Source organism: Drosophila arizonae, chromosome X (genome assembly GCF_054131065.1).
Source record: "Drosophila arizonae isolate 15081-1271.41 chromosome X, UAZ_ARI_1.0, whole genome shotgun sequence".
NCBI classification, from domain to species: domain Eukaryota; kingdom Metazoa; phylum Arthropoda; class Insecta; order Diptera; family Drosophilidae; genus Drosophila; species Drosophila arizonae.
The window spans coordinates 17,069,550-17,093,731 of NC_142927.1; the positions used below are offsets into that span (position 1 = coordinate 17,069,550).

The window sequence follows — 24,182 nt, forward strand, 5'->3', positions numbered from 1 at the left end:
CTTCAATTTCATTTATTTTAGCTATGTGAATAATTGAAATTCGCATTGGTTAGCCAAATGCATTTGTTAAGGCAGCAAGTATGTCTTCTTCTTAAAGGCACTTTTGAAGCTAGTCAAGTGGGAGTTACTCTTTGGGGTTATTGCCTTAGGGCATGCCGAGATTTCATGTTTGATATTTTCGATATTAATTAGTTTAGCTGTTGTTGAACTTTTAGTACAGGACAGTTAGATGCAGAAGCTAAGAGACCGGCTTATATTCCAATTTTAAAAGTATTGGTAATGCTGATTATGGATCGGTATTTAATCAGAGTCGAAATTCCTTTCATTTTGTATAATATTTACATACACACATACATATATACATACATACATACATGCATATATACTTACATACATACATACATATATACATACATACAAACACACATACATACATACATACATACATACATACATATATGCATACATACACACACAGACATACATACTATGCATACCTATGCATTGTACTAGACCAATAAGAGAAGAGATGGAACAGCACTCTGGTTAAGTATCGATATTTAGCCATATCGATGTCGATAGTTGGCGCTTGTGCGATGATCGTGAATAGCTTAAGCAGAAGAGAAAGAACGAGAGCGCCATATTAAGCAGAAAGCGAAGAGCTTGAGAAGCATTTGCTGCGAATATAACTAATAACAGTAAATAACGAAATAATGCCTGCTACAATATGCACATCAGTATATAAATATTCATCACGATTATCGAAGCTACAGGACTTGCATCTCAGCTAGCTATATTGCAAATAAACTGTGCGCCACTGTATGCTCAAATATACACACATGCATATGTATGCACATGTCTATTAAATATTGCCAATCATGTTTATTTGCCTATTTTCTATCAACTTCATTTCTTTTGATTATCTTTGCTGCAGTGCACGCGGCTATCCGGAGCCCATTGTGAACTGGCGCCGCGAGGATGGCAGCGAAATTGTGCTCAAGGACAATGCCGGCACCAAGACCTTGGGTACGTAAATGTTGTAATTGAGCTATTCGTCATATACATATACATTTAATGTATACTATATACATATCTATCATACATTAACTTATCCATCTATTCCCGTTGACAGTCTCCTCGTTCCGCGGCGAGGTGCTGAAGCTGACGAAGATCTCACGCAACGAGATGGGCTCCTATCTGTGCATCGCCTCCAATGGAGTGCCCCCATCGGTTTCCAAGCGCATCTCGCTTAGCATACACTGTAAGTAAATCAAATCCGCAATCCACTTGCTGCTGCTGTCGGCTGCCATGCGGGCGGCGGGTGGCATTAATTAGAGAGCGTTGTGGTTGGTCAACTTTCTGTATTCTCTTTTCTATTCTTTTTTTTTTTTTGCATGTTCCTTTACACACATACTAACACACACACACATCATTAGTCAGCTGTCGCCACAGCTCAGGCTGGCTTCGTCCGGGTCTCATCCTTTGAGCTGAACTCTCAGTTTTTGGCGCTAGCCATCGTCGTGGTGTTTATCTAGTTTAGTGTACTGACACCACCCCGCCACCGCACCGCAGTGCGCCCCCAGCTGTAGCCACAGTTATCAACTACACACACACACACATACAGCGCCCTCAGCTATGCTGCGGAAAAAAAGGGCAAACTCAAAGCTGAAAATTGTAAGCAATAAGCGAGAGAGACAGAGCGAGAGGGAGAGAGAGGGACAGCGACTGCCTTTTGGGGGCACAGCTTGTGGCACGGTGCGGCGCTAACTCGATTGTCGTTGTTGTAATCCGTTTAAATCCAGTCACTGATACCGGGCATTACCTGATGCCTTGTGCATTGTGTTGCTGCTCCTGCTCCTGCTCCTGCTCCTGCTGCTCCTGCTGCTGCTGCTGCTGCTGTTGGGGCCACAGTTTTTTGTCAACCTGTCTGCAGCACGTGCGGCATGCTGTCCTAGTTGATGACGACGACGACGACGAGGACGACGATGGTTTGCAGCAGCAACTGCTTGCCTCCCCTTTGCCTTGTCGTCCTGTCGTCCTGTCGCCCAGCCGCTCCATGTGGCAGGTTCACTCAATCATCACGACATCAGCAGCAGCTCCACTGCGCTTGTTTGCCAACAGCGTTCGCTTGGCAACGTGCGCCGAGCAATTCCTGGCCATGTCCTTGCTGCCTGTTTGTTTTGGCTTGTCCCTTTGTCCCGCCAAGCGAACGAGAGCCAGCGAGAAAGAGATAGAGCGAGACTACACTTGTCAGCCATATAGAAGTATGTAGCTCGCTGGCTGCCATTGCGTTTTAGGTGGCAAAATCACGCTTTTTAACATTTTGACATTTTGTTAATGTGGCCTTCAAGTGCCTCTGGCTAGCAGCAGCAGGAGTCAGAGCAGCAGCAGGAATCGGAGCAGCAGCAGGAGTCGGGGCAGCTGCGTGAGAGTCCTTCTTAGGCACAGCGGCTAGCCTTAAAGGCAGCTGTAGCTGCTATCAGCGTGTAGCCAGTGCGCCATTGGCATGCAGCGACACCTTCTCAAAGTTCTTGATCAACTTGGGCCGTGCTCGGCTCAAAAACTCTCGCTCGAGTCTCTCCAGTTCGTCAGCTCTGTGTGCGTGCGTGTGTGTGTGTGTGTGTGTGTGTGTGTGTGAGTGCATTTCCTGTTGCTATTTTTGCAGGAACTTACTCACAATTTGTTTGGCAAATGTTGCCTCTGTCTGTCCAACTCTTTCTCTGCCCCTCTCCCTCTCTATCTCTCTCCCTCTCCCCGTCTGAATAAGTGAAAACAAAGTTTTCCCTCATCTGCATGGGCTTTTTTCCTTGGCATCTTCAGCAAACTGCGCGCACTGCAGCCGCCTGATAAAGCTCGATTCGGCACTAGCTGCCTGCCACAGCATGTGGCACAAGTCCCAAGTACTGACAGCAGCAACATCGACACCGACACCAACACCCAAACCAACAACGACAACGACAACGACAACGACGGCCGCATATCCCTTTGCGTGTTTCCGCGCCATTTGCTGAAGTTTCCTGCCTTGTTAGGCACCTTCCTGCACGACTAATTAGGGACTTGGCAATGCGCCGCTGCCATTCGCAGGAAGAGAGCAGCAGGACGCGCAGCAAACAATTTGGCCACAATTAGCAGACAGCTTCCATGTGCCACACAACTCGCGCAGAGACCAGACCCGCCACTCACATCTACTTACCATATGAATTATAATAATATTACGATCTGCATTTCTGATACATTTCATTGATACGAATTCTATATGCTAAATTACTTTATTCAGTGATCAGAGTTCTATATTGAATGTATTCAGCGCAGTTCATTTGAATGTTATATAGTCATAAGAAGTTGGAGTTTCAAAAGCGGGAATATTCATCTCCTTATGCTCGTTCTCCCTGGATTCGCAGACATTGGAGAACTAATATTTATTTTCTTGAATATTGCTGAAGAAACTTTTTTGGCACTATATTAAACATATATAGTATATTGCCGACAAAACCTTATACTATAGTATATGCTTAAGGGAGTCCGTACTTATGCTGCACTGATCGTTTTTCACTATGTCTTTTATAGGCGAAGGCCTCAGTAGCTTCTCATTTATATATCAGCTCCAATTTCTAAATTGATAAAGTGTCTTTCACTCACACTCTGAGAAAAGACTCAGCGAGCATTCAACTTCGTCGGTTCTTCAACGAGCTCGTTTCGGATTGAGAGCACAAGTGATATACGACTAGTCCCCTTAGTTTCTGCTCATAGATAGGAGAGCATGATATACATATAATCATAATTCACTCAAAAGCAAATGCCGCTCCCATTGATCTTATTTACAACTCACTCAAATGCCATAACATCCATGTTAACTATGTCTGTGAATTAACAGCTACTGTCATGTTATTTGACTGTCATATTGTAATGAGCATATATAAGCGATAAGCGGGTTATTTGAAGTTGGAGTTCTAAGAGAGAAGATATCGTTCTCCATGTGTTCGCTCTGCCTGTATTTGTTTACTGCAGCAGCTAAAAGATTAGTCACAAGCCGAAGGCCTCAGTTGACGCTGTTTAATTATTAAGTTAGTCCCTTCCATTGCAAATGTTTTTTTATTTTATTTATTTTATTTTATTTTTTTTTGTGTTTTTTATTTTTAATCTCTAATAAATAAATAAAATAAAGAAAAGCTTTAACAAATTGAAACTCACGATGATCGGGCATTGACATATTGATCCAATTTTGTTATTAAATAAAGCTAATAATTTAGATAAACACACTGTAAATAAATTTGGATCATTTTATATACAAATATAAAAAATACTTAAAATTTGAATGCAAATGTTTATTATTTATTCGTTCTCAAAGTGGCTGCTGTACTTTGAGAACTTTATTGATCACTGTATATATGTATTAAATTGAGTTTTTTTATATCACTAAATTTTGTTTAAATCACTAAATATATCCGGTTATATATCGTTATACCCGAAAGATGCTTTAACCATATAAGTTTACTCATATAAATTTGTCTGGGGAGCAGAATTTTCGTCGCACTCAACGTATGGACGTTATAAGCGGAATCCTCATAATCGGACTAGACTGTATTTTTAATACTTCTCATCTAAATAAACTTTCCAACTAAATGTTGTGGCATATTTCTAATAACAACTTAGTTGCCTAAAAATTATAAAAATATACTAGATTCATATTTCGGTCTGAGCAGTTTCAGCTAGAGCACCAAAACTTTCCCAAACCCATAAAAATGCTTCGTCTTTAGCTTTAAATTTGCAATGTAGCAAAACTTTGTTGAATCAAACAAGTTTTGAGGCTCAAAAACGGGTTCAGGTTGAATTTATTTGTTTTTTCTCTTGAAAAAATATTGGCCAAATATTTTGAATATATGTACATATATATATATTTGAAATATGTACATATATATATCTAAAGGCTTATATTGATACACATACATATACAACTATTTATTTGATATCCAAGTTTGTTTTAAAGATTATTTAAAGTTTTCATTGTTTAGACAATTTTGTTATATCATTCATTTATATATATATATATATATGCACCTGTATATTTTGCACTTTCAACAAGATTTTTTTTTTGATTTCTTGCTATTATTTTTATTTTGTGTGTGTGTGTGTGTGTTTTTTTTTTTTTTAATCGAAGGCAAATAATTGTTGCAAATCGCTGAAAATCACGTACGGCTAAAGAGTGCGCAGCAGATATTTGCCGGGCGAGTGGATAGATGAAGCGCACAGGCAGCGGCATAAATTCGCAATCGCTACATGCGTAAAGCTAGACAGGGACAGCAGTAGCAGGGGTAGAAGGAGTAGCAGGAATAGCAGGAGTAGCAGCCGTGGGTGGATTGGACAATCATTGTTGCATGCCCCAAAACGCTCTGGTCTCCATTTGCGCTGCCAATGAGCTGAAAAATACACGTCAATGGCTTTTGTGCTCGACTCTGTTACCTTTAACTCAAAGTTTCGCACAATGGCCCCAAAATGTGATGAGGTGCACAGCTGTGTGTGTGTGAGTGTGTGTGTGTGCTGTAATTGTAGCTACAGCTGCTGTTGCTGCTGCTGCTGCTGCTGCTGCTGCGACGTCATTAGTGCATATTTGTGGCTTTGTTTGCCGCAACTGAGCCAGCAGCAGGCAGCTGAGGCTTAGGCACCGAGTGGTGCCGAGGGGGCGGCCGAGGGGAGCTGAGCGCCAAGGATTGTGGATAGTGGATTGAGGATTGAGCTGGGACAGCTGCAGGCGCATGCACATGCTCGGAATAATCATGGCCAAATTGTAAATCGCAAGCGAAAGTGTTTGCCTCTGCCTCCCACGCCTGCGCCTCTACCCCCATGCAATCTGCCAAAGTTGCACTACGTGTATCTATGTGTGTGTGTGTGTGTTGACTGTGTGTATGCAGATTGAAAATAGACGCAGTCAACCAGCACTCATGCACTGGTCAAGCTGGACATGCGGCAGAGGCTCGTTGACTGCCTCCGAGTGCCACTGACAGGGAGGAGAATTTTTATACTTGAGCGAAACTGGGCGGGGCACAGTCTCTGCCGGCAGTCATCAGACGCCACTGCAACGTGCGTGACTTAAATGTCAATTTGGTGTCTGTGTGCCACACCAGGTTGCATGCAACATGGGGCAGCAGCAGCTTTAAAGCGTCTGCAAAGCTCACATAAGCTCATTAATTGACTTCGGGCCAAGGCAATGCAGGCCACATGAGATCTAACATTTATTGCTATTAATCGTTTATGATAATGTTGTATTAAAGCATAGTTGTAGTTAGTATATAATACACACACACACACACACACGCACACGCACACTTGTAGTGTGGTTACAGTGTGTGAGCAAATAGACAGTTGATAGATAAGACATATGCACTCGGGCACGGAAATCAATTAAAATCTCTTGGACTTACAAAACTGTCCTAAGCTGTACACACACACACACACACCCACACACACACATAGAGAGACCCATAGACATGCACAGGTCATTGTTGCAAGCTGCTGTTGCACTGCAATCGACTATCAATGCACAGGACTATAGAAATGTTACCTCACACACACACACATTTGGCTCTCTGCATGTGTGTGTGAGTATACAATATCTGTTAGCTGGTTGTGGGGTTTGCCACGTTGCAAGCAACGGCCTGTGGCGGCTTTGGCAGTTTTACAAAACCACCAATTTTGGTTATAGCTCGGTGAGAGCGTCTGCTAGACACAGTCAGTCTCTCGCTCTCTGCCTCTCTCTTTCTGTGAGTGTGTGTGAGGGAACTACTACTCCATCTGTGGCCCACTAAGTGACAATAAACACGCACACGAATTGCAAAAGAGTTGCCATTTTACTCCGCAAAGGGGAGACGTGCACAGCATCTGCATTGCATTTTGATGACCGCACCGAGTTAGCCCACATCCAATTGGCTTTCTATTCCACCACCCTCCCCTCACACAAACACACACACATTCACACCCATTTGTGGATGTGTGCGTAATTCATTATGCAACGACTATTATTTAAAGTCGGGCGTCCATTGTTGTCCTTTCTTATCAGTGCATGGAACAAGTTAAGAACGTGGCAAATGTGAGTGGCGAGTCGAGTTCTTCTATGGCATCTCGACAGGTAAAACGTGGCGAGTAACCAACTCGTTAGCTGAGTGAGCGAGAATTAAGGGTAATTATTCGGGAATCAAGGTAACGAGAGGTCGAGGGAGCCTTTCTAGTCTGTAGGGCGGGGCCATTTGACTAACGAGTAAATAAAAAGCAACGAGAAGAGCGACACGCAATGCTATCAAGACCGAGCAATGAGCAGGGCGAATTATAAGCAGTTATCAAAGAGAGCTATGGTATAGTGGCGTAGAACAAGTCTGTAAGGTCTCGATTTAGCCAACGAGTTAACGAGAAGCGGCGAGTATATTGTGACAGAAGTAACGAGTAACAAACTCGTTAGTTAACAGCGCGTTTTACTTAGCTGTTTAGAAGTTAGGCTAAAGCAACGTAGAGCCAGTCTGTTTATATAGTCTATAATATGTAGTCAGTTGACTAAGAACAATTAAACGCGAAACAGCGAGTATAATATGCTATTAATAGCGAGTAACTGAGGAAGTTTGGAAACGTTTAAGAGTTAGACACGAAACGAGTGAGATTGTCTAATCTATGTACAATAAAACTAATCTACAATATGCTGTCAAGTTATTTGGGAACGTCTAAGAGTACGACTCGAAACGAGTGAGATTGTCTAAGTAATCTATATACAGTAAGAGTAATCTACAATATGCTGTCAATTGACTAGCGAGTGAACGAAAAGTAGCGAGCACATATAGACACTTTATAATAAATAAGCGAATAAAGTGTTCATTAGGTCTTACAACGGAGATAAATACAGTAGAATCCGGTTATAATGACTCCGCTTATAGCGTCTGTAGGGTTATAGCGACGAAAATTCTGGTCCACAGACAAACTTTTATGAGTAAACTTATACACTTAAAGCGTCTTTCGGGTATACCGACGGTGCCTTGAGCGTCGTTATAACCGAATTTTACAGTATATATAAAGTTTGTCAAGTTTAAGCGAAAAGTAACGAGTGTAATATGCCATTAAAAGCGAGTATATATGATAATTCACGTATGTTTCAATTGGCTTGATAGTATCTAGCTTTATTTAATATGTATGTAACAGGATACATAACGAGTTGTCTACGAAGTAAGCTCAGTATATCTACTCGTCAGGTAGCACGAAGCAGCGAGTAGCTCCACTCGCTATACAGTAAATAGCATATTTATGCTGGAAGTTTTACGACGACTAAGCGAGAAGAGAAGAGTAGAGTAAAACAAATAGCGATTATAATTATACGTTAGATAACGAGCGAGTAAAATTACTTAAAGAAGCTTGCCTATAAAATTCTAAGAATTTACAGTCATTCTTACCATGGTAGAGTATATCAAAGTAATCAATATATCAATGCTTAAGCTATATCTAAACATATTATATTACTCGTTCCAATTCAATATGAATAGATTACAATAGATAATACAGAGTGATTCAATGGAAGGCTATATTCTATAGCCAGTTACATAATGCGCCTTTATGTGGCTGCACGCGTCTATAGATGGGTAACATATGAGGTGCATGAGATGGTCTGTGTATGTATGTGTGAGTGTGTGTGTGTGTGACATGAAGACAGGGAAATGGATGCGTTTAAAAAATGATTTTATAATGTGCTGCACTGTGCAGCTATAACAAACGAGTACATAACGACTTTATGCCTGCCTCTCTCACTCATCTACTCTCTCTCTCTCTCTCTCTCTCTTTCTCTCTCTCTCTCTCTCTCTCTTTCTGGTTTCACCTATTGCAGTTCATCCAGTCATACAAGTGCCGAATCAATTAGTCGGAGCACCGCTTGGCACTGATGTTCAAATCGAGTGTCACGTTGAGGCCTCGCCCAAATCAATTAACTACTGGATTAAGGATACCGGTGAGTATATATGTAGATATAGACATGTGTGCGTGTGTGTGTGTCGTCACTACCTCTCTCTCAGTCTCCCTCTCTCTCTCTCCCACCCGCTTCATGTGCTGCCGTTGGGCACTTTTTGGTCAACTTTTACATTTTATAGACATTCGGTGGCATATGCACACATCCTTTTATACTATGCCCCTGTGTATGTGTGTGTGTGTGTGTGTGTGTGCTCTTGCTTGTGTGCATTGTCATTAGTTGACTGTCAGATCGTCACGTCCAGTGAGCCCAGTTGAACTTTAAGCCATAAACTAATCAAGCCAAAAAATCAAATTTAAAATCACTTACTCGAAGGCGCAGCTCACTCAACGTAATTAGAGTTGGGCGTTATCTTGACATGCTCAACAGCAGCAGCAGCAGGAGCAGGAGCAGGAGCAGCAGCAGGAGCAGCCACAACAGCTTGCTATAATGACTTCTAAGGCCAGACCGCAGCATCTATTGAACTTCAAGTCGAACTTTACACATTTCAAGAGCGAGCAGAGTATTAAGCAGTCCATAGGACTCCAGTGCAGCTTGCATATAATATATACTTATATGTATGCATTTTCATATAATATACTAACTCTTATCATAGCTACAATTCTCGTCTATATTTTAGTTTTAGCTTGGCCTGTGCGCTGTCAAATCAAAGCCTGACTGATTTAACAATCACATTAAGCACAAGATATATATATATGTATGTGTGTATATGTGTGTGTGTGTTTGCTGTGTATTTGCAACTACTACAAGTGGCTTTAACAGTTGTTTTCTCAATCATTAAGCATCAAATGTAATGCAAGCACATAAATAGCGACAGCCGCCATCAATGCTAAGGCAACATCGTATATCCGCTCTACTCACACATACACACACACATACACATACACCCAGTCATATGTGATGATGCTGATGCGTGTGTGGTTTCTCATTGTAGTCAATGATGCGTCTATCTAACTGCCTGTGTGTGTGTGTGTGTGTGATGCGTGTGTGTGTGTCTTGGTGTTAATGCTGCGGTCGTCTTGGCCCAACGTCAGCGTATGCCAGAGGCTTATCGTCCGCATTATGCACATTGGCAGCACGCCCGGCTCCTGCTGCCTGCTGGAGAGGCATAAATCATATGCGATCCATTGATTTTTGTTAGGATGGGCTTTAATATCAGCAATGAATTCATTTATAATTGACTCTGGCAGCCAGTGAAGCGTCGCACAACTGCATTCGCGACCGCAGACTCAACAAATTTACCTTTTCATTTGGAATACATATGCGTACATCCACATATACACATATTCACATATGAATCTGTGTGAATATTTTATATATGCACCTAAATTAACAACAATTTCAGGCCATTGCAATATCGATTTTCGTGTAATTAATTCAATTTAATTACAGTTCCTTTGCGGCGTCGCTTTGTGCTCAGCATCAAATGCCAGTGTTAAGAAATTGTTGCTTGCCTTTGTTCGAGCCATGAGAATTGCCAAGAAGGGCGGTTACAGTGGTAGGAGTTGAGGTTGAGCAAATCGCGTGAGAAGGAAATTTGACTGAAAGAGAGGGAAGAACATATGTTGATTGAGAAGGGCAAATGAAAGGAATCATATTAATTATAATAAGTTGAAAGAGTTAGACTGGGAGAGAGAATAGAGAGGAACAGTGAGAGGGAGAAGGAAAACGAGAGGAGGAGGGAAAAAACACAAACGGGTCAGAGAGGAAGCAAAGAGAAGAAGAGGGAGAGGGAGAGAAATAGGAAATGCGGCAATCAGAGTGAGAGAGAGCGAAAGGGAAACCAGTAAAGAGCAGGATAAAGACAAAGGAAACTGGAGTGCGAAACTGAGAGAGGGAGTGAGATAAGGAAGCTAGGAGGGAGGGAGATAGGAGAAATAGAAAGAGAAAGTTGGACAGAGAATGATAGAGAGAGGAGGAGAGAAATCAAGGACATAGGTCAGAGGGAAGGCAATAAAGCAATAAAGAAAGATCGCAAAGCAAAGGGAATAAGAAAGAGATAGGGACAGTTACATTCAGAGTGGGAGAAGCCAGTAAAGAAAGAGGAGGATATAGATGAAGGGATCTGGAGAGCGAATTAGAAAGGCAGGGAAATGGCAGGGAGAGAGAGAGGGAGAAGAACTAAAGGAAGGAAGTACTCCCTCTCTCCCTCCTTCATCTGAAAGATATATCACAAAACAATCAAATCCTTTTAGACCTACATAGACGCCCCACGTAATTGTCCCATTCTCGCCATATACGCATTGTCGGGAACAACTTTTATGGGGCTTTTGAGCGTGCGAGTTCAGAGTTGATAACTTTTTATAATGCCTTTGTTAATCAACAGGTGAAATGATTGTCTCGTCGGCCAAATACCATGTGCAGGAGCATTCGCAGTCGATGTACGAAACGAAAATGTCAATGATTGTGCGCAAATTTCAGAAGGACGATGTCGGCTCGTACCGCTGCATTGCGAAAAACTCACTGGGCGAAGTTGACAGCAGCATCCGGCTATACGGTAAGTGGGCCACCCACATGGTGGAGTGTGGGTGTGTGGTGGGGGGGGGGGGGGGGGGGGGGGAGGGTCATATTTTATGGATAATAAACGCGACAAACACTCACACACATACGAGCGGGGGGTGTGTGGGTTGGGCTAAGGGGGATGTAGCTAAAGGTATTTGCACCTTTGTTTCAATTACTACTCATAGTAGAGTTACCGTTGCTGTAGCCGTTACTGTTACCGTTACCGTTACATTTCCGCCTTCTCGCCCACGACAGAAATCCCGGGACCGAATCGTAAAAATCCTTCAAATAGCAAAGGAAACGGAGGCGCTGGCAGCGCTGCCGGCAACGCCGCCGACACGGATGCCAATGACATTTTAAAACTGAAACAACAAGTCAAAGTCACCTACCAGCCGGAGGACGACGAGCTCTACGGCTCGGCCGAGGATTTCGAGGATGGCGAATTCGCCGGGTCGCCGCCGTTATCGCCGCACCATTACTACACCAGCGGCAATAAGCCACCGACACATAAGCCCGGCGGCAGCGGTGGCGGCCATCAGCACCAGCATCAGCACCACCATCACCCACAGCAGACAGCGACGGGCGGTGGTGGTGGTGGTGGTGTTGGTGGCGCCAGCTCCATTGAGCTGGCATTCGGCAGTGGCCAACTGAACGGCGCTGGCAACACACGTAAGCCGACCTATTACGGTGGCAGCGGTGTCGCTGGGGGCGTTGGCGGCGCCGCGGGCAACACGGAAGTGCGCGGCCCCATGGACAACAACGAGCGCAGCACCGCTGGCGCACCACATCGCGCCTTCAGCCCAACCAGCCATCGGCTCCACTCGCCATATCGTCAATGGCTGTGGCTGTTCCACTGTCGACAGCCGCTCTTAATGGGCTTGTCCGGCTTAGTTGCGGCGCTCAGACTGTTATAATACATGGTGGCAGCAGTGCACTAGAGGAAGACACAAACACACACTCACACACGTACACAGAGACAAACACACACACACACGCTCAGACAGAGTAGGTTTTTTTTTTGAGGGAATTAAACATACAAAGCATTAAACTACGTTTCTTGTATAAGAACAAGATGCTTGCTTAGAGTAAGTGCATATCCACACACATACACACACACAGCGACACACAGATATATATGTATATGTTGATGGGCCTTTTTCAGTTAGCATCGCTACGCCCCAACGACACTAGCTAATTATGGCAGCCCAATCAAAAATTCAATAATTATAATCAAAACTCTCTCTTCTCAAAAGACATCAAGTGTTGCACAATGCAAAAAGCTTTAAGTCAACACTAAAAGTTTTTCTATTTTTCAATCGACTTTTCCACATTCTTAAAGCGGTTTAACATATAATTGTTTGTACAATTTTTTTCTATTACCCATTTTTAATAAAATAAATATTTTAAAATAAAAGTTTTTTTATATCTTATTTGAATTTGTTGTAATTAACTAAATTAATTTTTTTTTTAAATTTGATTTTAAATTATTTTTATTGTAAAATAATATTTATAAATAATTTCAATAATTACTAACCTTAACTTATACGTAATTTATTAAGTTTTAAAACTTTTTTTTTTTTCAATTTTAATGTAATTTTAAATTTATTAATAAAAAAAAGATGTGTGTAATATATATATATATATTTTTTTTAAATGTATATTTTTACTTTCATTTTATTTTATATATTAATATATTAATAAAATAAATTTGTTATTAGCTATATAGTCAATTATCAATTATTTAACTTTTTTTTTTTTAATTATACAAAATATTTTTGTCACTTACTTTTTATTCAAGTTTTAATTGGCAATCAATTGATTAAAATATTTTGAAAATTCTGATTTCATTTTGTGGTTGAACTTATATATATATATAAAATGTATTTTTATTTTTTACTTTTTTTTCTGTCTTCTTCTCTGTTAATTGAGTCGAATTTTCAACTTCAATCGCTATTTTACAACACTGAAGTCTCTTCTATATTTAGCATTCAATTTGACCTTCGGCATAAATGCGATTTTCAGCTGGTGTCCTTGGGACTATCTACATTGATCTCACAGAGCAGCGCTAAGGTAGGCCATTTGTAATTTACATAAACAAAAATATAGTTTACAATTGAATTGGTTAAAACTAACATAAAAAATGTTTGAATAATGAATAAACAAGTTCTGTTACACTTTGCAACATTACAAATTAATTTATATATACATAAAATAAAAAACAGAAAAAAATGTTTATAACGACATATAAACTCAATAAAGTGCGCTATCTGTATACTTGCATATATATATAAATAAATAAATATATATATATTATAATAATATTATAATCTAAGGGTAAGTGATTCGCAAAAGAATTATATTTAAACCTAATATAAATATATTCATGTTTTGTGTGAACGGTAAAAGGCCTCATATATAAAACTAACGGCAGTTAAATAGTTACAAACTGTACTCAAGGTCTTGTTAATATTAGTTTAGAGTGTTTATAATGTATAATCATTTAAGACTTAAGATACCAAGAGCGACTAAGCTGAAATAAATAGACAATTGCATTGAAAATCGAACGATATGGAAAGTTTAAGGAAATTTATATATGATTTTGATTAACGTTCTAATACTTATATATGGGGATATATCTGCAGATCATACAAAGTGTTATTGATAACAAATAATTTATAGATTTCCATATAATTTTCTCAATTCACAGCTCTGATTTATGTGGCCTAACCTTTTCCTTTGCTTCGAATTCGAGATAAACTCAAGTCATTAAAAAATCCATTAAGTTTAACCTTTTTCATTACATTCGAAAAAAAAAAGAATCAAAAAGAGGCACAAAGTTAATTTCCTACTTCGATTTATATTTAGGCTCAAGGACATAGTTGACGAAAAAAATGAAAAAAAAAAAAACATCAACAAAAAAATGTCAATTAATACAAAAATGTCAAACTTTTGATTTGTTTCGTTTTTTTTTCGCTTTCATTTCTCTTCCTCTTTGATTAACAGAGCATCGAGAACTTAAAGGTTAATGATGAATGTTCTTAATCTTTGTCTCTCTGTTTCAAATACAAATCCCCAAACGAATTCTATGTGGAGGCGGATATTGGGGCGTTGGGACTGGGCCTCGGGTAGTCGAGCATAATTTATGCAAATTAAATGTCATATTTCTGCAGCGCAGATACACGCCCACACACACACACACACACACAAACACATTCGCATACACTTAGTGGAGCACAGTTTTACTGCAGTCCATCCTGCTCACACTTATGCGAGCGCTAAGCTGTTACGCACCCGTTTCGAATCTGCCGGCTGCAGCTCATTTTTCAGCGAAGCGGACAGCCCAAGCAACTAGTGCGTATGTGTGTGTGTGTGTGTGTGTGTGGGAAAGAAAAAGTACAAGAAGAAGCAGAATCTTTCATTATGCCTGTAAGCATTGCAGCAGACGTCGAGCACAAGAGCAAGAGCAAAAACAAGAACAAGAATAAGCAGAAGAAGAAGCAGAAGCACAAGCACAAGCCAAACGCACGCTTGAACAACTTGAGCCATTTACTATTCGCCCGTTTGGCCCGTTTCGCTCAGCAGCTCACTCGCACGCCCACTGCGCTTACCCGCTTACCCGCTTGCTGCGCCGCTGCGCCGCTGCGCCGCTGCTGGCGCTGCTTTTGCATATGCAAAAGGTTAAAAACTTTACCAAAATGCAGTTGTTAGCGAACTGCCGGCTCTGTCTGGGGCAACATCTTTTTGGCAGTTTTTGTTGCGGCTACAACTTGCAGCATGATAAAGCCAAAGGCAACATAAGCATTGGCGACTGCTGCTTGCTTTCATTGAGCTGTCAGTCCGTTAGTTTTGTGTGCGTGCTGGTATGTGTGCAAGCGCGTGTGCCTGTGTTTGTGTGTGTGGTGACTAAATTTGGTTTGATGAATTGCTTGCCTGCCAAGTAAACGAGATACACACACTCGCACGCACGCACAAGCACACACACACACACACACACAAGCACACACACACACATGCAGACACTTTTTAATGAAATAAAAACTTTTTGGCAAAGTGAATTTTACTGTTTCGTCGAGAAGACGCTCGATGACAACACACAACTTGCAACTAACCCAAGCCCCGCTCCTTGTGCCACAGCTGTGTGTGTTATGTCAGTAAGCAACAACAACAGGAGACACTCATCTACTCACACACACTCGCACACTCAATTGTGTGTGAGCGAGCGTGTGTTCGTGTGCTCATATACAAAACCGCCGAAAGCTGCCGCTGATGATGATAATAAGACGCTGACAACCGCAGCAACAACAGCAAAACATGCGACAATTTTGTGGAATCTGTTGCAGGCTCGATGGGCGAGAGCAGGAGAGGGGCGCATTGAGTACATGGTCAGGGTGGGGCGTACTACATTGACACAAGTGTTTCAAATTACAAGCCGCCGAGGCAATAGCAATGCGTCGTCCATCAACAACTACTACATAGAACGTGCGACAACTGCCACGCCTGCCCCAAGTATGCAACACTTTTTGTTGTGGCTGCTGCTGCTGCTGCTGCTGTTTGTTGTCTGTCTGTTGTCTTGCTGTCTGCTGCCACTTTGCTGCTTGTAAAACGCGCGCGTCTTTTGTTATCTTTCTTCTGTGTGTTCGAGCACAAATGTATGCCACACATGTGCGTGTGTGCGTGTGTGTGTGTGTGTTTTGCACTTGTACTTGTACTTGATGATTGTGCCTAGGCTGTTGCTTAAGTTGTTCCGGTTTGTAATGAAGTTTGCATGTGCTGAGCACAGGCTGTCATGTGCTCCCTCTCTTCCCTCTCTCACTCGCTCACCACTCTCTATGCTCTCTTTCTGTGTGTGTGTGTTGTAAGAAGAGGCCGCTTAATTGCTCTATTTGGTACTTTTAAATTGTATTTTAATTTCAAATTTCCCCCGCCAGAGGGCCCTCTGCCGCTTTGTCTTCAATATTCTGTCGTTTTTTTTTTTTTTTTTTTTTTTTTTTGGTACTTTATACATTTGTATGTGTGTATATCTATATATGTTTTCTTTGCTGTATTCTTTCTTTTTTTTTTTGTTAAATTACTGCGGTTTATTGTTTTATGCGCTCACAAACTTGTATCTATTTAAATTTTGTGTATGGTAACATGTTTATTTTATAACCTTAAGGCAACAGCAACAGCAACAGCAGCAGCAGCAGCGCAGCAGCCGAGTGAATGACAGCCGCATAGGCCAAGGGAGAGGCGGTTGGGGGCGGGGCTGGGGTACTTTGTGTTGGCAACAAGCGGCAAGCTTCATGTTTGGCGGAAGTTTAATTGAATGCGTCGCTTGCTGACACACAGCTACGAGTTGTGTTTAAGTTGTGTGTGTGGGAGAGAGAGAGAGAGAGAGAGTGAGAGGGCGTGCGTGTGAGTGTGTTGTGGCTGTGTTTGTCCGCTTGTTATGTGAAGCCAGTTAGCCGCATAACATTTGCCGCACAGTTCGCTAAAAAACAAATGGCAATCAAGTGAAACTGTAAGAGAGAGAGAGAGTATGTGTGTTAGAGAGAGACATGCAAAATTTCATGCAAAATTTCACTCAAGTTTTTTGATTTAATAATAAAAAATATCCACACACGCAAACGCACACACACCCACACACACTCAAGCACTCGCACTTAAAAGTTTTGTGCCACTTGCAGCTGTAATCTTAACGTCAGCTTCTGTTGCTGCTGTAACAGGATGGAATATAAAAATTAAATAAAGACATATGAGATTACAAAATGCTCAAACAAAGCCGAAAACTGAAATTCAATTATGGCCGCCTTCTGGTTGCAAGCAGCATAGGCTTGTGGCAAGTTCTTCTTCTTCTTGCTGTTTGTTGTTGTTGCTGCTGCTGTTGCTGCTGTTGCTGTTGTTGTTGTTGCACCTGTATGGAGAGCCAGGCAGACACATTTAATTGCGTATTGACACTTGACACATAAGGCAGACATAAAACGACAGGAATATTGTATGTGCAACGTGCCACATGCCACCAATGCCGGACAGTCGGCTGCTGCCTCAATGCCTCAATTGATTTTAATTGAATTTTAATTTCATTTGTATTCGAATTTAGATGAAATATTTTGCATTTTCTCGCTCTGATTGAATTGAAAAGCGTCCACATATATTTCTTTGCCATTTGCCACTTGCCACACACACACACATAGGCACACGCACAGCTAAAATCACATACATATACATATATTTATTTAGTTCTTTACATCTTAGTGAATTTTAATTAAGAACTTCATTGTTTTGGGGGCTACAACAATAAACACTCGACAAACATGAAAACAGGCCAAAAATCAAGACATACCATATACTAAATACACACACACACACACACATCCATGCATATATATATTGATTCAGTGTTGAAATTTGTATAAAACTTAATTTATAACTTACAAATTTAACGAAATATTTAACAAGGTTGTTCAAATGTTAAACGGTTTGCGCGCTAAGTCTTTCAAATGCTTCACATTTTTTTTTTTTTTTTTTTTTTTTTTTTTTTGGTTTAGTCATAGTCGAAAGTAAATATATATATATATCTCTATACGCATAACTATATACATGCCCATAATTATAGTACCTTACTATAACTGTGTATGACTTTAAGGAGTTACCAAACAATAATATTATGTGCCATTATTAGCAGACAAAAAAAAAAGAAAAAGAAAAAAAAAATCACACAAAAAATACTAAGAAAATTAATTTAATATTCGGCTAGCCGAATAGCAAATACACTTGCATAAACAGAGCTAGTTTTTATGACTAATTTAAATATGTTTGAGCAGCTTTAAAAATATTTTACAAAATTCAATGCCTGAGAGTGAAAATGAAATAAATTAATAATAATATATAGAAAATATTGGTAATAAAAGTATAAAAAATAAAATCAAAATAATATATAAAAATATTTGCAGAGCGACAGATATATGTATGATACTCTAATTTCATTTATTTTTATTTTGTTTTTATATTTTTTCATATATTTGAGCTAAAATTAAAATTTCACTGTACATTGTACAAATACAAAACAAACAAAAAATTAAATAAAATAACTAATTTGATTGACTCATTTGACTCTGAATTCGACTGTAAATTATGGCACCTAACCTAACCTAAAATTCATTCTATATCGATTTCAAATTCTTTGAGAGCCAAACACATTTATTTGTCGCCTACTGCATGTATTAATAAATTTTATTTAAATGTAATATTAAAAGTTAAATTGAAATATGTAACAGCTTATTTATTAATAAAAATCTAAAAAAAAAAACTACTAAAAAAGTAAATAGAAAATTATAAATCTATCAATTTATTTTATATTAGATTATAAATATTGAACATTTGTTTATTGCGCAAATGTGAAATAAAATTATGTTGAACATAAAATATTTTGTTAAAATTGTTTTTAAACATGTGTAAAATGATTTTGAATTGTTACTATCGAAGCAAGCGTATTGGCCCTCATTCCCATACTAAGATAGTCGAGCAATAATATGTCATGTCAAGCTCAAAATAAATAACTGTTAGTGCTATAATATGAAATCCAAGTGCTGCAAGTACTATAAAACGAGACGTGAGGTTCAACGGAATTTCAGGTGCCACTGTTGGGCCAATGGGGGCGAGGGGCGTTGGGCGGTGGTGCGTGGTTTCTGATCGATCAGCTTAATCAAAATTTAATTTGTATATAAATATAGGAAATCAGCTTAAGCGTTCAACACAAAAAAAAAAAAAAATAAATAAATAAAAATTAAAACAAGTAAGAAAGCTCTAGTCGAGACTGCTCGACTAGGAGATACCCTGAACCCTCTAATCTGATATTCTAATCATTCTGCACTTCTTTTATGCACACATACATACACATGCATCCACACGCACGCATAAGCCTGCGCTCTGCTAACTGCGCAGTAAGCAGCGACTGCGGTTGGGCTGCGCTGCAGTGTGGGCAATACTATGAGAATTTATTTGTCGAATAATTTCTTTTGCAAACATATGATCTTAATGAAACTTTCAGAGTGTAATCATATGGTAAATATGTGTGTACATTCCAAAGCACAAGTCTCTAGTACTTGAAATGCGTTTTTTACGATTTGGGGGAGAAGGGGGCGTGGTATCCAAAATCTGTAAATTACAAAATCTTTGTATCCATTAACTTTATATACAACGCAAATTTGAAGTCTGCAGGTCTAAAAATGTTCAAATTAGGCTAAAAGAACAAAATCAATTTTTCGATTATTCTCGATAAAAAAGTTATCGGACGATTTATCGAAAAAATAAAGCAAACTCGTACTGCGTATGGTACACACGAGTATGCATGCCAAATTTCAGCTCTCTAGCTCTTATAACTTCTGAGATCGACGCACTCATACGGACGGACGGACGGACGGACGGACGGACGGACGGACGGACGGACGGACGGACGGACGGACGGACGGACAGACGGACAGGGCTATATCGACTCAGCTCGTCACGCTGATCAAGAATATATATACTTTGTGGGGTCTGCCACGCCTCCTTCTGCCCGTTACATACTTTTTCACAAAACCATTATACCCTGATTTCCCATTTTCAATGGGTTCAGGGTATAATGATAATGGAAGACAACGCAAAACAATAAATAAGCAAATGCAATAATATGAATGTACATACACTTTCGCGCACGTTTGTATGTATGTATATATGTATGTAAGTGTGTGTATGTTTAACAGACATTTATATATACATATGTAGGTATGTGAACGACTTTAATTAAATGTTATTTCACTTATTTACTCAACTCTGTCCCTCTATCTTCTTCGCTCGAATTATCGATATCACTATAGTTAATTATCGATAACATTCTCCTGCACTCCACATCCCCTCCCCTCCTACTACACATATACATATGTATATATTTACATTTGCATTCTATTTACTTATCGATAAGTATTTAAAGAAGTTCATAATTATATATATATATGCATACATACATATATACATACATACATATATATTGTTACATACATGCAAAATACATATATGTTACATATACATAAATACGATTATAATTAATTACCGTTAGCGTAAATCGAAAATAACTGTATTAAATCAAATATAAAACTTAAATAAATATTTATATATATATACATAATTACATAGTTATATACGAGCATATATACAGTCAGACAGACATATATATATATATAAATAATACTACCACAAGAAAACGAATATGACATTAAAACAAAACCCATATAAAATTCCACAAATAAAGGACAAATATATTTATTACAATATCCTTGTTTGATTTTCTTCTTCACACTGTGAACAGAGTAAATTGGCTTCGTTTGCTATTTTTTGATGACAGGTGACTGAAAATTTGCAATGAACTAGAATGTAGACAGTAAACTAGATCTTGTTCAGTTTGCAATGAATATAAAATGAGATTTTAGCGTAGAGTCTTTAATTTATATGTATAACAAATAAAAATAATAATTCATCGACAGATTCAATAAATATATACATATTATTTGAAGCATAGGTCAATTCATATTTATTTAAATTTATATTATTTAAATTTATAATCGATTAATATTTCTGGTTTTCTTTTGATTCTTATTGGATGTTTATATTTCTGATTGGCGAATTTTAAATTGACGCTACAGATGATTGATATTCTAAGACTGAAACTAAGAAGTTTTTCAGGCAAGTAAAGTTTATTATCAAAGCCGTTTCCACTGTATACAGTATATACTGGCTATAAATAAATAGCATAAGTTAAACGGAATTCGAGTTCAGACTTTACATTTTCTTATTTATTATTATTTTTTTATTAATAAATATAAGAAAGTAAAACTATAAATTTAGTACACGCTAAAAACCAACTTTAAGTATTTTTATTTATTTATTATTATAATTTTATTTTTTGGTTTGCGGTGGCTGCTTGGCTGGAAGGGTCTAACTGGTGGTCGTGGTCGTGGCTGTAGCTGTGGCTGTGGCTGGAATGCAAAGACAGGAGCTGTTGGTCCGTTAGTCTAAGCAGCTGCGCAAATTTAACTCTCAAACACAACAGGATGTCCGCTGCTGAGCAAGGCGGAAGCTGTTCTGAAAATAACACAGCAAATAACTTCTGCAACCGCATTTGGCCTCTGTGTCCTTATCTCTGTCATCCTTTCTATATCTTCCTCTTTCTGTCATGCACACACACACATACATATACACACACACAGAGTGCAGCAGCTACAAGCTCAGTCATTCACACATAGAGAGAGAGAGAGAGAGAGAGAGAGAGAGACAGCGACAATCACTGTCCCTGTAATGAGATCAAACTTATGCTTAACCTAAATCTAACCCTAAGCCTACCTAACCCTAAGCATACCTACCTAACCTAAAGCCTACGTAAAGCAGCAAGCTCTAACATAACTGATATCGATTAGCTTTAGTTAAGCTAACTAGAAATTATCTGAACATATTAGCATCTACTTTACAGTTATAACTATTGAATACAGAAAACATCATTTCTGTTTAATATTTTGCTCTTTTATTATATAGAATATAAAAAATTTTAATAGTAAAATTCAAATAAATAATTTATCGATAGCCCTATTTCAGAACGATTTGTTTTTAAACTCAAAATAGGCCACAAAAAATTAAATTAAATTAAACAATTTTTTTTTTTTAATTTAGCTGCCCTACAAATTTGACTCTTTTTAATTTTCAAATAAATTAAAACATTTTCCTTTTTATGACAACTTTATTTTTAAGTACTGCTACATTCTTTATAAATTAAAAAACTGCTGTGATTGCTGCTAATTGAGATATAGATCTTAAATCTAAGATGAACAAATATTTATAATTTAACTCGACTCGAATTTGGCAGCCTTAAAGCTAGCCTCAACACGTTGCGCGACGAAGAGCTGAAAGCTGTGCGCATTTCATAATAGCGTTTGAAATATGTCTTACGGTGCGAATCTGTGTGTTAGTGAGTGTCTGTGTGTCTGTGTGTTAGTGTGTGTGTGTGTCAGTGTCTGTCTCTATGTGAGAGCAGCGTTTACTTTCACTTTCAATCAGCGCCCAGGCAGCAGCCGCCTGACCCTTGGCAGCCGTTACCGTTACCGTTAACGTTACCGTTAGCCGTGCAATGGTCCATGGCCAACAGCATCTGCCAATACAAAATTATGCGGCACGAGCCTCAGCAGCCGCCCCCAGCCCCCCAGCACCCGCAGGGCATTTTAGCCCCGCTCTGCGAAGGGTTGAAGCGAGCCCTACGCCCTTCGCCTCGCGCCTTGCGCCCCCCTAAAATTGACTTTTAATGAAAACAATTGAAAATTCTGAGGCAGTCGAGTTGGCTGACTAGCTGTGTGGCTGTGTGGCTGGCCTGCTAGCCAAGTTAGCTGGAAAAGGCAACGACTGCTGCTCAACTGCTCAATGCTGGGCTGCGGTTATTAATTTCAATTAAAGCATTTAACCGGCAAGCCCCAACAGCCGGCAATATCCTTTTTATTTGGGGCTTCTGTTTACACAACCGCCAAGCAAGCGGCGCATAATTTTCAAACAACAACTCGACGACTCGCTGCTCCTGCTCCGGCTCCTGCCACTGCCACTACTCCTGCTCCTGCTGCTGCTCCTGCTCCTGCCACTGCCACAAATTAAGGCGTGAAATATTCGCGCCAAAAGTTTCGTCTGCACTTAAAGACTTCCTTTCGGCATAGGCAAATGTAGGTGAGAATTTTGATGCTGCGCCCAAGGTGATCTAATCAAAGTGAGCTTTGATTAGCTGGAAACTTGCCCACTGAGCAGATTCAATTAATTAAAACCGTCTGCACTCTGACTAGCATTAAAAGAAAGCATAAAGAAAGAGCTGAAGCTAAACTTGAAGCTGAGAAAGACACGCAAAATAATTATGCGCCTTAGCCTGATTATAACCTAATTGCCAAAGTCTAAAATCTGCCAAGCAACAACAACAAGAGCCACAATGACTGCAGCAGCTCCCTCACTCTCCCACTCTCTCTCTCTCTCTTTTTCTCTCGCTCTGTCTCTGTTTTATAGTGAATGCATTTAAAGTGCTCCAAACTGCCAAGCTATTTACTTAAGTGCCACAGAGCAGAGGCCATTGGGTTCATGGGGTTAGGGTTCAGGGGCTAGCCGGACATCTGGACAGCCGGACAGCCGGACAGCACGGCGGAGGCAAGTGAGCGTGCAACGCAAGGCTCGACTGCATTGCCGGGGTTACTTATGGCGAGATATTTATGCGACTCGACCCGGTTGCTGGCAACTTTATCGGCCAGCCGTTAACTTCATCAGCTTGTATTTCAATTTCATTGTCGTTCGCTTCTTATTTGCCATACCCTCTAAACGCAATTTGTGCCTTGGGGTATATGCATGAGCTCGGCGAGCGGCTAGAAGTTTTTGTAAGAAAAGTATAGCTCCTTTTCCACAGATCGTTTTTAATTAGAAATTAAAATATATTCATGCATATAGGTAATCTAATCGAAAACAAAATAAAGTAAGTGAACTGATATCTTTTTTACTCTCTCTCTCTTTCTCTCTTACTCTCTCCTTCTTTGTCTGCCTATTTCTCTCCCTGTGTCTACTTCTCCCTTTTATTCTATGTTTTCTTTCTTTTTTCCTTCTCTCTCACTTTCTCTTCCCCTCTCTCTCTCTCTTTCTCTCACTCTGTATCTGTCTAGTTATC

General features: G+C 39.7%; 1 protein-coding gene across 2 annotated transcripts in view; it reads left to right on the plus strand.

Moving 5' to 3' along the window:
- Positions 1-19,089, plus strand: part of DIP-alpha (Dpr-interacting protein alpha) — a 37,252-nt gene extending 18,163 nt beyond the window's left edge. For both annotated transcript variants that reach the window (XM_089473997.1, XM_089473998.1), the window contains 5 exons: positions 935-1,026; positions 1,133-1,261; positions 8,855-8,974; positions 11,319-11,489; positions 11,750-19,089. In XM_089473997.1, the coding sequence (XP_089330123.1) occupies positions 935-1,026; positions 1,133-1,261; positions 8,855-8,974; positions 11,319-11,489; positions 11,750-12,408 (1,171 nt within the window). In that variant the 3' untranslated portion in view covers positions 12,409-19,089. The remainder of the gene's footprint in view (positions 1-934; positions 1,027-1,132; positions 1,262-8,854; positions 8,975-11,318; positions 11,490-11,749) is intronic.
- Positions 19,090-24,182: the final 5,093 nt, after the last annotated feature.